The sequence below is a fragment of the Pollachius pollachius genome (genome assembly GCF_949987615.1).
Source record: "Pollachius pollachius genome assembly, chromosome: 11".
Classification (NCBI taxonomy): Eukaryota; Metazoa; Chordata; class Actinopteri; order Gadiformes; family Gadidae; genus Pollachius; species Pollachius pollachius.
Genome location: NC_136944.1, coordinates 24,091,571 through 24,106,653, shown reverse-complemented (window position 1 = coordinate 24,106,653; position 15,083 = coordinate 24,091,571). Strand labels below are relative to the sequence as shown.

At 56.8% G+C, this 15,083-nt stretch overlaps 1 protein-coding gene across 1 annotated transcript in view; it reads left to right on the top strand.

Annotated features, from left to right (window-relative positions):
* The window catches only part of tnrc18 (trinucleotide repeat containing 18), a gene marked incomplete at its 5' end in the record, with an annotated part of 30,755 nt that overhangs the window by 891 nt on the left and 14,781 nt on the right, over positions 1–15,083 (top strand). Inside the window, 14 exons of the mRNA XM_079746212.1 lie at positions 2,693–2,780; positions 3,127–3,323; positions 3,401–3,547; positions 4,597–4,802; positions 5,350–5,671; positions 6,661–7,560; positions 7,792–7,937; positions 8,037–8,170; positions 8,972–9,088; positions 9,177–9,348; positions 9,468–9,783; positions 10,555–10,761; positions 13,336–13,500; positions 14,614–15,083. The exon at positions 14,614–15,083 is cut by the window's right edge and continues 18 nt beyond it. Of these exons, the coding sequence (XP_079602338.1) occupies positions 2,693–2,780; positions 3,127–3,323; positions 3,401–3,547; positions 4,597–4,802; positions 5,350–5,671; positions 6,661–7,560; positions 7,792–7,937; positions 8,037–8,170; positions 8,972–9,088; positions 9,177–9,348; positions 9,468–9,783; positions 10,555–10,761; positions 13,336–13,500; positions 14,614–15,083 (3,587 nt within the window). The remainder of the gene's footprint in view (positions 1–2,692; positions 2,781–3,126; positions 3,324–3,400; positions 3,548–4,596; positions 4,803–5,349; positions 5,672–6,660; positions 7,561–7,791; positions 7,938–8,036; positions 8,171–8,971; positions 9,089–9,176; positions 9,349–9,467; positions 9,784–10,554; positions 10,762–13,335; positions 13,501–14,613) is intronic.

The following is a 15,083-nucleotide window of genomic DNA, read 5'->3' as shown; positions in this document are numbered from 1 at the left end:
CCTCTGTCTCTCTCTGTCTCTATCTGTCTCTCTCTCCTCCGTCTCTCCTCTACCTCTCTGTTTCTCCTCTCTCCTGTCTCTCTGTATCTCTTTCTCTCTCTCTGTCTCTTTCTGTCTCCTCTCTCTCATGAGGCTCTCATGTTAATGGCCCCGCTGTGGGTTAAACTGGGGGCCGGTGAGCCCCCCCTGTTATTTATCCTCAGACCGAGAGAGGCTACATCAACATGTCAGCTGCTGGCTGAAGCAGAACTCTTAGCATTTTAGCTAATGAACAAAAACACAACAAATTAAACGAAATGCAATTACATAAGTTGACACAAGCAAGCTTATTGTGTGTGTGTGTTGGTCTAATAGACCTTTACTGTAAACATATTTACTGTAAACATGTTGGTCCAATAGAGAGTCTGTCCTTTACTGTAAACATATTTACTGTAAACCAATAGACAGTCTGCCCTTTACTGTAAACATATTTACTGTAACCATGTTGGTCCAATAGAGAGTCTGTCCTTTACTGTAAACAGATTTACTGTAAACATGTTGCTCCAATAGACAGTCTGTCCTTGACTGTAAACATATTTACTGTAAACATGTTGCTCCAATAGACAGTCTGTCAGATTCGTCCCAGCCTTTATACCACACATGGGGTCTAGGGTCTATAGCATATAACCACGGGATCCGATTACAGTTTAATTCATTTTTCACAATTTACCTGCTCTCGTTTTGAAGACTAAGCACCACGCCACTTGTTACAATGAATTTGACGAATTTGAAATTCGTCCCAGCCTTCATACCACAGATACTATAGGGTCTTTAGCATATAACCTTGTTTTCTGATTACAGTTTAATGCATTTTTCACAATTTACAAGCTCCCGTTTTGAAGGCTGAACAGACAATTTGACTGGAACTACTTCCAGCATCCATATATCAGGGACTAATTCACACCCTGCAGTAGGTCTGCTCGATTATGGGAAAAATCATACTCCCGATTATTTAGGTCAATATTAAAATCACGATTATTCAAACGATTATTTTTAAGTTTGAAAACATGTAATTATTCTAGGGCTGGGCGATACATAGATATTTGAAATTTACCGATATCTTTTCAAACGAGATATGAAACAAGACGTTATCGTCAACATCGATATAGTTTAATTTGCGTTGAAAGTACATCATATTTTATCCAAATAACAACAGTTTCGAACCGCGACTGCCGCCTGCTATTTCGTAACTCTGCTTATCTCTCTCCCGCTCTGCCTCCAGCTCACAAACACACGGCTCGGCCCCCCTTCCACTCACGTCACTTTTTTAAATCCCCCACGCCACGAAACATGGAGTCCGCCGGCAAACGCGGCGCAGAGGAGCTTGTATGTAAGCAGGAGACAAATGGCTCCATAGTTTGGAAATGTTTTGGGTACAAGCTGTCTGACGAATGAAAGAATCAGGTTTTTTTTTGAGAGTTCTTCAATTCTGTGCTTCAGATTGATGAGGAAGTGGAAGAACCAGAGAAGTTGGAGAACCCGGCCGTCGGGAGATATATTAATAATATAATTATTATTAATATATAATAAGGTTCATAATATTCCGGAGGCGCACACAGCTTTTCGCCGTGATATTATATATTATATTGTAATGTTCGGCAGTGTCCAGTCCACGGTTTATTCAACCATCAAACTGTATTCAATTCCGAACGATAGTAACGATAAATCCAAACGGTAGGTGGGTAGGCTATAGTAATAACAGTAAATCCACGGTAACTCCCCCCTCCCCCCCATCAGCAAGGCAGGTTAACGAGCACAGCGAAGCAGGCAGACCGGAAATGAGAGCAGCGGCGCTGTCACACCAAAATTGTACTGGGGCAAAAATTGTACCGCCTACGTAATTCACGTTCGAAACATTACATCATCCGACGCGATTGCCGTTGCCAGGCAGGTCTCAAAAAACATTTGCGCTTATGTTGCTAAAGACGAAATAACATAATACAGATAACACTTGTTTTTACTTTATATTTGTATTGTATTGAAAGCCAGGCAGGTTTGGAGTTTTCGAACGCAGAACAATTTTCACCCTCGGTACAATTTTGGTGTGACAGCGCCACCGATGTAGGATGATGAGTTGGAGCGCGGCAACGGCAACTATGTTATTGCGTCAACAAATATCGATATTTATCTTATTTGGTACTCTGCTTGAAGATTTCGAGGTATGACTTTTGGTCCATATCGCCCAGCCCAAATTTATTCAGGATGTCTCTCCCAAAAAAAACATGATTTTGAAATTTCACCTTAAAAAAATACACAAAATGGTAAAAAATGAAATGTTCCAATCTAAATTAATATACAGATATGTATCCAGCTGTTCTGCCCTTTCTATAAAACATAAAAAAAAAATAAAAAATTAAAAAACTTAATTATGTTTTGTGATCGTTTGACGCTGTGATCGAAATCGCTATCAAAATTCAATCAATCGCCCAGCCCTACCCTGCAGCCAATCAGCATCAAGTATTCCCAAAAGTACAAGCGGCGTATTGATGTACTATTTGATGACGGTGAACACGTTGTTCCAATAGAAGATCATCATTAGTGTAAGCATGAGTGTGTGTGTAGCTGCAGTCTGAACAGTGTGGGGCCCCTAGCGGCCTCTGGGGGCCCCACCCCCCTACTGTCCCTAATCCGTCATGTCCCCCTCCCCATCCAGACGAGGGCCGTGGGGAGGTCCGTGTGCGTCACCATGACGACCGGCTGCTGTCGGGCAGACTGGAGCGGGAGCAGGAGAAAGTGCTCAGGTAAGTGTGTGTGTGTGTGTGTGTGTGTGTGTGTGTGTGTGTGTGTGTGTGTGTGTGTGTGTGTGTGTGTGACCTGTTGGTGTCGGGGTGTTCTGCCCGCGCTCCAGAGCCTTAACCGGCGCCACGCCCACACCCTCTTTATGCTAATAGCCCCCCGCCCCCCCCCCACGGTCAGCTGGTCAGTGTAAAGGTTGACCTCACCTCCATCACCTTCTACTGTTGTTATACCCCCCCCCCCGCTGGGTTAACTCTCATTATACCCCCCCCCCCCCCCCCCCCCCCCCCCCCCCCCCCCCCCCCCCCGCTGGGTTAACTCTCATTATACCCCCCCCCCCCCCCCCCCCAGGGAGTCCAAGGAGCTGGCGGAGTTCACCCAGATGCACCCGGCCCCGCTGTCGGGGGGGCTGACGCCCGGCCTCATGACCTCCAACCTGATGGTGACCGGGGGGGCGGGCCGCTGGGCCCCCGACCCCGCCCTCGCCTCCCACCCCTGGATGCCCCGCCCCGGGGCCCCCCCCGTCTGGCTCCCGGGCTCGCCCTACGGTAGGACCCACCTCCCCCTCCCTCTCCCCCTCCCCTGTGTTCCTCTCTCTCACCGCCTCCCCCTCCCCCCCCTCCAGGTCTGGGCCCCTCGTCGCTGCACCCGTCCCTGGCCCCCGGCTACCCCCCCTCCCTGCAGCGCTCCATGCCTCCTTCCTACCAGTTTGCCCGGGACCCCCAGTCCGGACAGCTCCTGGTCATTCCCACGGAGCACCTGCCCCACTACGGTAAGTGAGCCCCCCCCCGGTGGGTCAGTGTGTGTCCTGGGACGGGGAGGGGGGGTCTGGTGTCTGGGGGGAGGTAAACAGCAGGGTCCATGAAGCTGCACCGTACCACACAGAGCCTTACCGTAGACGCACGGCTCTGACCCAGGCCACTGCGTCGCTCCATCGCTCTCTCACTCTCACTCTCTCACTCTCACTCTGAGTCTCACTCTCACTCTCTCACTCTCTCACTCTCTCTTTCTCTCTCACCCTTACTCTCTCTCTCACTCTCTCACTCACTCTCTCTGAGTCTCACTCTCTCACTCTCACTCTCTGTCTCGCTCTCTCACTCTCACTCTCTGAGTCTCACTCTCACTCTCTCACTCTCGCTGTCTCTCACCCTCACTCTCTCTCTCTCGCTCTCTCACTCTCACTCTCTGAGTCTCACTCTCACTCTCTCACTCTCGCTGTCTCGCTCTCTCACTCTCTCTTTCTCTCTCACCCTCACTCTCTCTCTCTCACTCTCTCACTCACTCTCTCTGAGTCTCACTCTCACCCTCTCTCTCTGTTGCTCACTCACAGTCTCTCGGCCGCCTGTCGTTCTCTCTCTCTGGGGATTGATTCCAGTATTTTCTGGAATATTTTCCGTCAGCCTCGGAGATGGCGCAGGAAGCTTCTCCTCGTCATTAGGATGATAATGACGACTCAACGTTAGCCAGTCCGTCTCCGACCGTCGCAGTGAGACGCCAGCTGGGCTAGTGTCCCTGTTGTGCTGATCAGTTAATTGGCTGTTTTTGATTGGTCGGGGGTGTGGGTGAGATTCCTGCTGATTGGCTTGCCAGGTGGCTGCTGCATTTAAAGATCAGTAGTCACACACACACACACACACACACACACACACACACACACACACACACACACACACACACACACACACACACACACACACACACGTGTCAACACACATAAGTTGTGTTGACTCCTCCTCTTCCTGTTGGTTGGTGGTCGTTGGCGTGTTCCTCCTGCGGCCCTCTAACCCCCTCTCCTCCTCTGCCCCTCTCTCCCCTCCCCAGGCGGCGGGGAGGTGCTGGAGCCCCCCCGGGGCCCGGTGTGGCCGGGGCTGTACGGGGCCCCGGGGGGGCCGTCCTCCCTGCACCACGCTGCACAGGCCCAGCTCCAGCTGCTCTCCCAGCAGCAGCTGCTGCGGCAGCACGAGCTGCTGGTGATCCAGACGCACACGGCGCAGGTCCTGGAGCTGCAGAGGAGCGCCCAGCTGGTGGTGAGGCCGGGGTCAGGGGCCGAGGTCAGGGGTTGGGGTGCGCCTCACGGGGTCAGGGGGCGCCTCACGGGGTCAGGGGCCGGGGTCAGGGGGCGCCTCACGGGGTCAGGGGTCGAGGTCAGGGGTCAGGGGGTGCCTCACCGGGTCAGGGGTCGAGGTCAGGGGTCAGGGGGCGCCTCACGGGGTCAGGGGTCGGGGGTCACCTCACGGGGTCAGGGGCCGGGGGTCACCTCACGGGGTCGGGGGTCAGGGTCACCTCACAGGGTCAGGGGTCACCTCACGGGGTCAGGGGTCACCTCACGGGGTCAGGGGTCACCTCACAGGGTCAGGGGTCACCTCACGGGGTCAGGGGTCAGGGGTCACCTCACGGGGTCGGGGGTGGAGGAATCATAGCTTTGTGTTTTGATATCAACACATAGCGAGTCCACCAGGTGAGGGAGGCGTCGTCCTGACGACCACTTGAGATGGAGATGGAGAATTAGCGCTTAGCTTAGCATTTACTCACATTGACTCGTTTGCGTGAGAATCTGTTCTCTTACCCCCCCAGGAGCGGCTGAAGGCCAGTGATCTCCGCCCGGACCTCGAGGACAAGGCGGAGAAGCGGAGCTCCGAGTCCAAGACGCGCCCGCCCTCTGTCGCCTCCTCCCGCCCCCCCTCCCGGTCCCCGCCCGCCCCCCCCTCGGCCCGCGGGCCCCTCCCCTCCCCCGTGGCCCCGCTCAAGACCCGCCCCTCGTCCCCCCCTCCCCCGGCCCGCCCGCCCTCCCCCCCGCTCCCCTCCCCGCGGCGACCCAAGGAGGAGGAGGAGGAGGAGGAGCCCAGGGAGGGGCCACACCTGACGGCGGCCGCCCCGTACCTGAGCAGCTACCCAGGTGTTTGTTACTGCTCGTTACCTTAGCATCCAGAGACACGTCTTACTTAATTAATGAAGTCCTAATGATGGGTTGGTTAACGATGTGTTGTTACGATGTGTTAACGATCTGGTGTTAACGATCTGGTGTTAACGATGAGTTGTTAACGATGAGTTGTTAACGATGAGTTGTTACGATGTGTTGTTACGATGTATTGTTAACCATGTGTTAACGATGTGTTAACGATGTGTTAACGATGTGTTAACGATGTGGTGTTAACGATGTGTTGTTAACGATGTGTTGTTAACCATGTGTTAACGATGTGTTAACGATGTGTTAACGATGTGTTGTTAACGATGTATTGTTAACGATGTGGTGTTAACCATGTGTTAACGATGTGTTGTTAACCATGTGTTGGTAATGATGTGTTGTTAACCATGTATTAACGATGTGTTGTTAGCCATGTGTTTATGATGTGTTGGTAACGATGTGGTGTTAACGATGTAGTGTTAACGATGTGGTGTTAACCATGTGTTGTTAACGATGTGTTGTTAACGATGTGGTGTTAACCATGTGTTAACGATGTGTTGTTAACGATGTGGTGTTAACGATGTGGTGTTAACCATGTGTTTATGATGTGTTGTTAACGATGTGGTGGTAACGATGTGGTGGTAACGATGTGGTGGTAACGATGTGGTGTTAACCATGTGTTTATGATGTGTTGTTAACGATGTGGTGGTAACGATGTGGTGGTAACGATGTGGTGGTAACGATGTGGTGGTAACGATGTGGTGGTAACGATGTGGTGGTAACGATGTGTTGTTAACGATGTGGTGTTAACGATGTGGTGTTAACCATGTGTTTATGATGTGTTGTTAACGATGTGGTGGTAACGATGTGGTGTTAACGATGTGGTGGTAACGATGTGGTGTTAACGATGTGGTGTTAACGATGTGGTGGTAACGATGTGGTGGTAACGATGTGGTGGTAACGATGTGTTGTGTCTCCAGGTGTCTACCAGGCCGCTCCCTTCACCTCCTCATTCCCGGCCTACCGCCTCCCTCCCCCTGTGGGCGTGGTCTCGGAGACACAGCGCCGGCCCCGCCCCCATTCCCCCCCCCACGGCCCCCCTCTGCCCGCCGCGCTCCTCCTCCGGCCCCGGGGCCACGAGGAGGCGGACGTCAAGCCCCGGGGCCAGGGGCCCCCGTCGGGGGGGCTGAAGGAGGAGCTCCTCCAGGAGGAGGCGGTCCCCCGCAGCCCCTCCCCCGGCCCGGAGCCCAAGGAGGCGGTCCTGACCCGGCCCGCCCCCCCGCCTGTACTCCCCCAGAGCCCCCGCCTGGGGCAGGAGGAGACGGAACGGGTCAAGACGGAGGCGGCGGCCTATCCGGGCGCCGGCCCCGCCCCCGAGGCGGAGCTCCGAGCCGAGGTCCCGGAGGAGGCCGAGCCGATTCCCTACCCAGAATGCATCACCGCGAGCCACAAAGAGGCGGGGTCTCCGCTTAACCGCTACTGTGCGTCGCCAGACCAGCAAGCGCCGGCCACGCCCCCCTGTGAGGCCCCGCCCCCCCGCTCGCTGACGCCCCCCCGCGGAGAAGACGTCCCCAAGAGCCCCTCACCTCCCCGCTCTGCCTCCCCCTTCTGCCTCCCCCTCTGCCTCCCCCTCTGCATCTCCCCCGATGACCCCATGGCCGGCCTGTTGGCCCTGCTGGCCGCCAGCGAGATGCCCCAGGCCAGCCTCTCCCCCCCGGCGCCACACCTCCCCCAGGACGGGGGGCCGTCCCCGGGCCACCCCCTGGAGGCCCTGGCCCCCCTGGAGGCCCTGGCCCCCCTGGAGGCCCTGGCCCTGGAGGGCATGGCGCTGCTCAGCCACATGGCCCAGCTGGAGATGGAGCGCATCAGCCAGGAGCAAGGTGAGGGGCGGAGCTAAAGGGAGGGGCCACACGATTGGACGAGAGTTGGAGAAATGGTGGATGTGATTGGACCAGGGTTGGATGTGTTTGGACGAGAGTTGGATGTGATTGGAGGGAGTCGGGGTTGGAGGGAGTCGGGGGATGTGGTTGGAGGGAGGGGGGGATGTGGTTGGAGGGAGGGGGGGATGTGGTTGGAGGGAGCCCCCTGAGTGACCTCCCCTGTGTCTCCAGACCTGGCCCTCGGGGGCCTCCACTGCCTCCTGGAGGCCAGCCGGCAGGTCCTGCTGGAGGCCATCGAGCAGCAGGACCACGTGGCCCTCCCGCGGCAGCTGGACCCCAACAAGAAGTACAGCTGGAGGCGGAGCAAGGAGCAGCCGGTAAGAACCGCTGGGAGAAGGACCGGCACGGAGCGGAACAGAGCTCCGGCTCACTGCCTCATGTCCACTCACCCCCCCTCACCCCCTGCCCCCCTCCAGGCGTTGGGGAAGGTGTCGGGAGAGGTCCTGGACGCGGTGGAGGTGGACTACCGCATCCGGCTGGCGGAGCTGCAGCAGACCTACCGGGACAAGCAGAGGGACCTGAGCCGGCTGCAGAGGCAACGGGACCGCCGGTGGGTGCTGCTCCCCTCCTCTCCTCCCCATCCTCTCCCTCCCCTCCTCTCCTCCCCCATCCTCTCTCTCCCCTCCTCCCCTCCCCATCCTCTCCCTCCCCCATCCTCTCCCTCCCCTCCTCCCCTCCCCAATCCTCTCTATCCCCTCCTCTCCTCCCTCCCCCATCCTCTCCCTCCCCTCCCCCCCTCCCCCATCCTCTCCCTCCCCTCCTCTCCTCCCCCATCCTCTCTCTCCCCTCCTCTCCCTCCCCCATCCTCTCCCTCCCCTCCCCCCCTCCCCCATCCTCTCCCTCCCCTCCTCTCCTCCCCCATCCTCTCTCTCCCCTCCTCTCCCTCCCCCATCCCCTCCTTCCCCCCTCCTCTCCTCCCCCATCCTCTCTCTCCCCTCCTCCCCTCCCCGATCCTCTCCCTCCCCATCCTCTCCCTCCCCTCCTCTCCTCCCCCATCCTCTCTCTCCCTCCCCTCCTCCCCTCCCCCATCCTCTCTCTCCCTCCCCTCCTCCCCTCCCCCATCCTCTCCCTCCCCCATCCTCTTCCTCCCCTCCTCCCCTCCCCCATCCTCTCCCTCCCCCATCCTCTCCCTCCCCTCCTCCCCTCCCCCATCCTCTCCCTCCCCCATCCTCTCCCTCCCCTCCTCCCCTCCCCATCCTCTCCCTCCCCCATCCTCTCCCTCCCTTCCCCTCCTCCCTCCTCTCTCCATGGAGCTGTGTCTCACCGTCTCTCTCTCTCTCTGTCCCTCTCTCTGTCCCCCTCTCTCTCTCTCTGTCTCTCTCTCTCTCTCCCCCCCCCTCCCTCCCTCCAGGGAGCGTCAGCAGCAGGAGGATGAGAGGAGGAGTGGCCTGGGCCGACGGGGGCGGGGCCGACCCAGGAAGAGGAAGCATGCGGCCACGCCCACCAAGCTGGACGGGAAGGCCGGGAAGTGAGTGACGCGTCTTTAGGGTGTTAGCGTGTTAGCCTTGTTAGCCGTGTGATGCTAGCGTCCCCGTGCTAACCCTGACGTGTCCCAGGCTGGCCAGGACGGCACAGTACTCGGACGACTCGGAGGCCGGGGAGGTGAAGCGCTTCAGGCGGGAGGCGGAGGAGCGCGACGGAGCAGGAGAGGGACAGCTCAAACTGAAGAAGAGGAAGAAGAAGAGCATCTGGAACGAACCGGAACCGTCCAGCAGCACGCCTCTACAGGTAGCTGCTGCTGCTGCTGCGCTGCTGCTGCTGTTGTTGTTGTTGTTGTTGTTGTTGTTGTTGTTGTGTGAGCGCCCCCTCCTGTCCGTTCCCCGCTGACCGCTCTGGGATGCTTCCAGGTGTTGAAGGCCAAGCGCGGCAGCGGGAGCGAGCAGGAGCAGCTGGCGTCGGAGCTCAGCCGCACGCTGTCGCTCTCCCGGCTCGGCTCGCTCGCCCCCGCCCCCCGTAAGCCGGCCTCCGACCACAGGGCCGAGGCCAAGGGGAGGCCGGCCGAGGCCCGCCCCAAGGACCGCAGCCTCCACCCCTCCGCCAAGGGAGGGAAACACAGACTGGCGCCCAAAGGCTCCGCCTCCGACTGCGGTCGGAAAGACAAAGGTCAGAAGAAGTCGTCTCCGTTCTCGGCCATGAGGTCGGAGCTCAGCAGCTGCTCCAACAGTAAGTTCCTCCTGTTCTCCTCCTCCTCCCTGCTCCTGTTCTCCTCCTCCTCCCTGCTCCTGTTCTCCTCCTCCTCCCTGCTCCTGTTCTCCTCCTCCTCCCTGCTTCTGTTCTCCTCCTCCCTGCTTCTGTTCTCCTCCTCCTCCCTGCTTCTGTTCTCCTCCTCCTCCCTGCTCCTGTTCTCCTCCTCCTGCTCCTGTTCTCCTCCTCCCTGCTCCTGTTCTCCTCCTCCTCCTGCTCCTGTTCTCCTCCTCCTCCCTGCTCCTGTTCTCCTCCTCCCTGCTCCTGTTCTCCTCCTCCTGCTCCTGTTCTCCTCCTCCTCCTGCTCCTGTTCTCTGGGTCTGAGGTTTCCTTTGAGGTGAAGGATGTTCTCCAGAGGAGGAGCTGATGCGTGCGTTGATGAAGACGTAGAGCAGGAGTCCCAGGCTCCTTATGGAGGAGTTACAGTCAGGGGGACGAAGACCTGAGGGGGACGAAGACCTGAGGGGGACGAAGACCTGAGGGGGACGTAGGCCTGAGGGGGACGAAGACCTGAGGGGGACGAAGACCTGAGGGGGACGTAGACCTGTCAGTCAGGGGGACGTAGACCTGTCAGTCAGGGGGACGTAGGCCTGTCAGTCAGGGGGACGTAGGCCTGTCAGTCAGGGGGACGTAGGCCTGTCAGTCAGGGGGACGTAGGCCTGTCAGAGCTTTGGCTCGTTGGTCTGTTGGCGTGGCGACGCCTTGTTTATTATTGGTTGGTTTGTTTCTGACGATCTTCTCCTCCACTAGACTCCTACTCCGAGGGGGAGGACTCTGCTCGGGGGGGCTGGCCCCCTCTCTCACGTTCCCATGACGACCTGAGCAGGAAGAGGCCCCGCCCCCCAGCGTCGCCGTCGGCAACCACCAGCCAGAATTCTCAGAAGAAGAAACACAAGCACTTATCCATGCTGCTGGCGGAGGCGGGGCTTAGCTCCTCGGACGACTCCTTCGACCAAGGTTACTGACCACACCCCCTGGTTACTGACCACACCCACTGTGGGTTACCGACCACAACCCCTGGTTACTGACCACACCCACTGTGTGTTACCGACCACACCCCATGGTTACCCATGGTTACTGACCACACCCAACAGGGTTAACAGCGTGCAGGGCCCTCTAGCTGGCGGGGGGTGTGTCTCTGGCCTCGGGGGCGTGTCTCTGGCCTCAGGGGCGTGGTCAGACGCCTCACTACCTCTTGGCGGCCGGCATCTTCGCTGGCTCCGCCTCTTTTGGTTTTTCTTTTTCTATTTTCCTTTATTTTTTAGAGTTTTTTTTCTATGTTTTTGCCTGGATTGCAAAGAGTTTTGTAGCATTTGTACATTAAAACAATGTGTGAATTTTGTGAGTTTTTGATATAAAGTTGTATTGCAGTTTGGTGCCTCTGAGCTTTATTAAAGGTCTTCACTTGAACCGCGCCCCAGCCCAGCGCTGTGTCTGTGTCTGCTTCATCTGTCTGTCCGTCCAGCTGCACCCCACACACCCTGACACGCTCCGCTGGTCAAATATCCCCCAGGCTGTGGGGGTCCACAGCCGCCCCCCCCCCCCTGGTCCCGCAGCCTGAAGATCAGCGTCCACTAGGGCTCGAGCTCTGTTTGGCTTTTACTTTGAAACAAAGGGGGAAGCTTAAACATTTGGTTCCTGTTTGCACGGATCTGGCCGGTCGACGTGGGGTCTAGTCCTGGAGGAAGGGGACTGATGACACTAAAACAAACCCCAGGTTAGGAGCAAACTAGCTGCAAGGATCTTCATGGCTGCTGGGGATATTTGGACCACGGCTCCTCCTCCAGCTACTAAACCTTCAATAACCCCTCCGCTGTGTTCTCTGTGTCGCTCTCTCAGCCGCTCTGCCCTCTGCCCCCCCCCTCACCTCTGCCCCCCCTCACCTCTGCCCCCCCTCACCTCTGACCCCCCCTCACCTCTGACCCCGACCCCACCCTACCCATGATGCTTTGAGTGTCTCTGTTATGCTTTCGCTGCTGTTGCCGCCGCCGGGACTAGCGCAGCCGCGCTACAGCTAGCCCGCGGCCCAGCCCCTTTAGCTAGGCTACGCTAAGGCGCGGGCTATGCTATGGCTAGGCTGCGCCCTCTGCCCCGCCCTGCCCCGCCCCTGCCTGAGGCCACACCCCTTCTCCTGTTCTGTAAGTAGGACCGCCCCCTGCCTCCATTCTAACGGAATCTGATGAAATGCTGGAACTCTTTTTAAGATGATTTTTAACATCCTCCTGTAATATTTGGTTCTTCATAATTCAATTTCTTTCCTCATTTTGATTCTCACAATTTGAACTCCTTTCACAACCGTCTCCCCCCTGAAGCCCCCGCCCCCCCCAAATCGACCGGCTGGCCCAGGGCCACGGCAAAAGATAATTATCAGTCTTTACATCAGTGACGGTAACCTTGGTTACTCAGATTCTAATTAGAAGGATTTCGGGGTCTAACAGAGCGGTCCTCTCCGTGCCTGGCTGTTTGTCCTTCCCTGCTGTTAACACTTTGTGGATGCACGTTATACCGAACACATCTGGAGCTGGCTCCGTTACGACAAACTGTCCGGATTTACATTTAAAGTCACTCATGTTTGAATTCTATAAATCTGCATTCACCGAACCATCCTCATGCCTCATGTTATTAACAGTATACAAAGTAGATAGTCTATTTAGCGGCACATGAGGAAATCACAGGATTGTTTTTTGTTTGGTTGTAGTTTGTTCCTTAAATCCGTTGCTTTGGTGTTTTCCGGTGCTTTGTAGTTAAGAGAACAAAGTATTACTGTGCGTCCACCCCAGATGTTAATTTGCTTCACCCTGTGCAGGAAGACATTCTGTTTGTTTGCATTTGTCGCCTCGCTCCTAACTTCTAACCAGCAAGCAGCTAACCTCCTCTGTTGTCTCAGCAGTAACCTGTGTGTGTGTGTGTGTGTGCGCTGCTCTGTGTGTGTGTGTGTGCGCGCTGCTCTGTGTGTTATGTCTACTGTACCAGCGCAGTGATGATGAAGTGGGTGTCAGGTTTTTTTAGTTCTGATATTTATGATCTCATTTTTCTTCTCTCTCACCTCCACTACGATTCCCTCTTTTTTTCCTTCTGGCCGTCACATCACGCTGAAGAGTTTTAATAATAAATGATACTGAGTCAGTGTTTCTGCTCTGATGGGCTCAGCAGCTGTGTGTGTGAGGGGTACTCATGCTTGTGTGATGGGGCTGCTGTAATCTGCCTACTCAGCGTAACGACTGGAGGTCTTCTGCAGTGATTTGTACGATATATCTCTATCTCCTCCTCAGGTTGTCTTTTGTTCCCCCACCCCCGCTGGGTATTGATGTGAGGCCGTTGGAAGGCGAGCGTACATCGCCTCTCCATAAAAAGTCGATTTAAGGCCGCGAGGCGGAGACTCGTTTCTACGGACTCGTTATTTATTTAGCTTTAACCGACCCCACAGAATAGACCCGGCAACCCCTCCGTCTAGAATCCATTCACTCTGTTTACTGTTGTCCCCCCCCCCCCCTCCTCATACTCACTATGGATTTTTTTGGTGAAACACAGAATCCTCTGAGGATGACGACGATGAAGAGGAGGAGTTGGGGTCTGAGTTGGAGGAGAGCGGGCTGGGCCTGCTGGCGAGGTTCGCTGCGAGCGCGCTCCCTGCCAAGGCCACGCCCTTCACCCTGTTCCACAACAACAAGCGCCGCCGCAGGCAAAGCACTCTGGGTAAGACACGCTACACTGGGGACCCCCAGACATCTACCCACATGGTGATGGGACGCACATTCACACACACATTCACCCACTCACACACATTCACCCACTCACACACACATTCAACCATTCACACACACATTCACCCACTCACACACACATTCACACACCGACGGCGGCGGCGACCCCTCAGGGCAACAGCCAGCTGGTCAGCAGCACTCAGGGGGGGGCGTCTCGCTCAGGGGCCCCTCCACACTCGGCCAGGAGGAGCCGGGGATGGAAGCGGCGACCAGCCGACCAGCCGACCCGCCCTAACACCTCCAGAGCCCCCCAACGCCCCAAAGGCCTCAGAAGTGACTCCAGCCCCTCGCTCTGAACCGATCCAGTCAAGTGAACCAGTCCTTGAACCTCCAGACTGGTTCATCTTGAGTCACTCTTAACTAGTACCCTCTCTTGAACGTTATTCTTAACGTGTTGCTACTGAATAGAGAGGGTGCTCTTGGTTAGCGCGGAGACGGTCGCTAACGCCGGAGCGACGACATGGCGGTGTGTTTGATGAGCCCTCAGCCCCCACAGCTCAGCGCCCCTCTGGGTCTCTGCTGCTGCAGGAGACCCCTGGAGGTAGCCGTTAGCTCCTGGGTTAGCCTGGTCACTAGCAGGAGGACCTCATTGATTTATGCTTAAAACAGAATTCCTCTCTAATTGTCACGTCGAGGTGCACATAATGACTCCGTGGTGAATAATTTATTAGTTTCAAACGGATCAATACTCCGGTTGAGCGATTGATTCGAGGAGGTTCTGGCGCTCTTCCTTATCTCCCATCATGCTCTCTGTGTTTCACCGTGTGTGCGTACGTTTGTTTGTGCACGTGCAGTCTTGTGTGTGTATGGGTTTGTGCATCAGTCTGTGCGTGCGTATATCTGTCTGTTTGTGTGTGTTAGTATTGCTGTGCATGTATGTTAATGTTTGTGTGTGTATTGATGTGTGTGTTTGTGTCTGTGCGTGTGTGTGTATTGCTGTGTGTATGTGTGTTAATGGGCGTGTGTGTGTGTTTGTATTGATGTGTGTGTTTCCGTGAGTGTGTGTGTTGCGTTGCCGTGGTAACCTGTGTGGTCCCGCCCCCAGGCTCCTCGGAGTGTGATTGGTCCGACTCGGGGTCCGACCTGCGGCTCAGGAAGTTCCCCTCGCTGCTCCACGGGCACCGCTCCGCCCCCGAGCTGCCCCTGTTGCCCCCGGCGACGCGCCGCCTCGCCCCCCCCAGCCCCGCCAAGCGGGGGGGTGGGGGGGTCGGTGGGGGCGGGCGCCAGCCGGCCAAGCGGAAGCCCCTCCCCAAGCCACGCCCCTCGCCGCGGTCGCCACGGCAATTCAGCTTCGACCCCCCCGCCCCCCCGGGCGGCGGCGAGGAGGAGGCCTGGAGCCGCCGCCGCAGCGAGAGGATCTTCCTCCACGACGCCACCGCCGCCTCGGCCAATCAGAGCTCTCCGCCCGCCCCCGCCTCCTCCTCGGCCACCAATCATAGCTCTGCCACCGCGGGGGCGGCACTGATCCCCAAGGCCACGCCCACCCGGCCGAAACCGGCCCCGCCCACCAGGGAG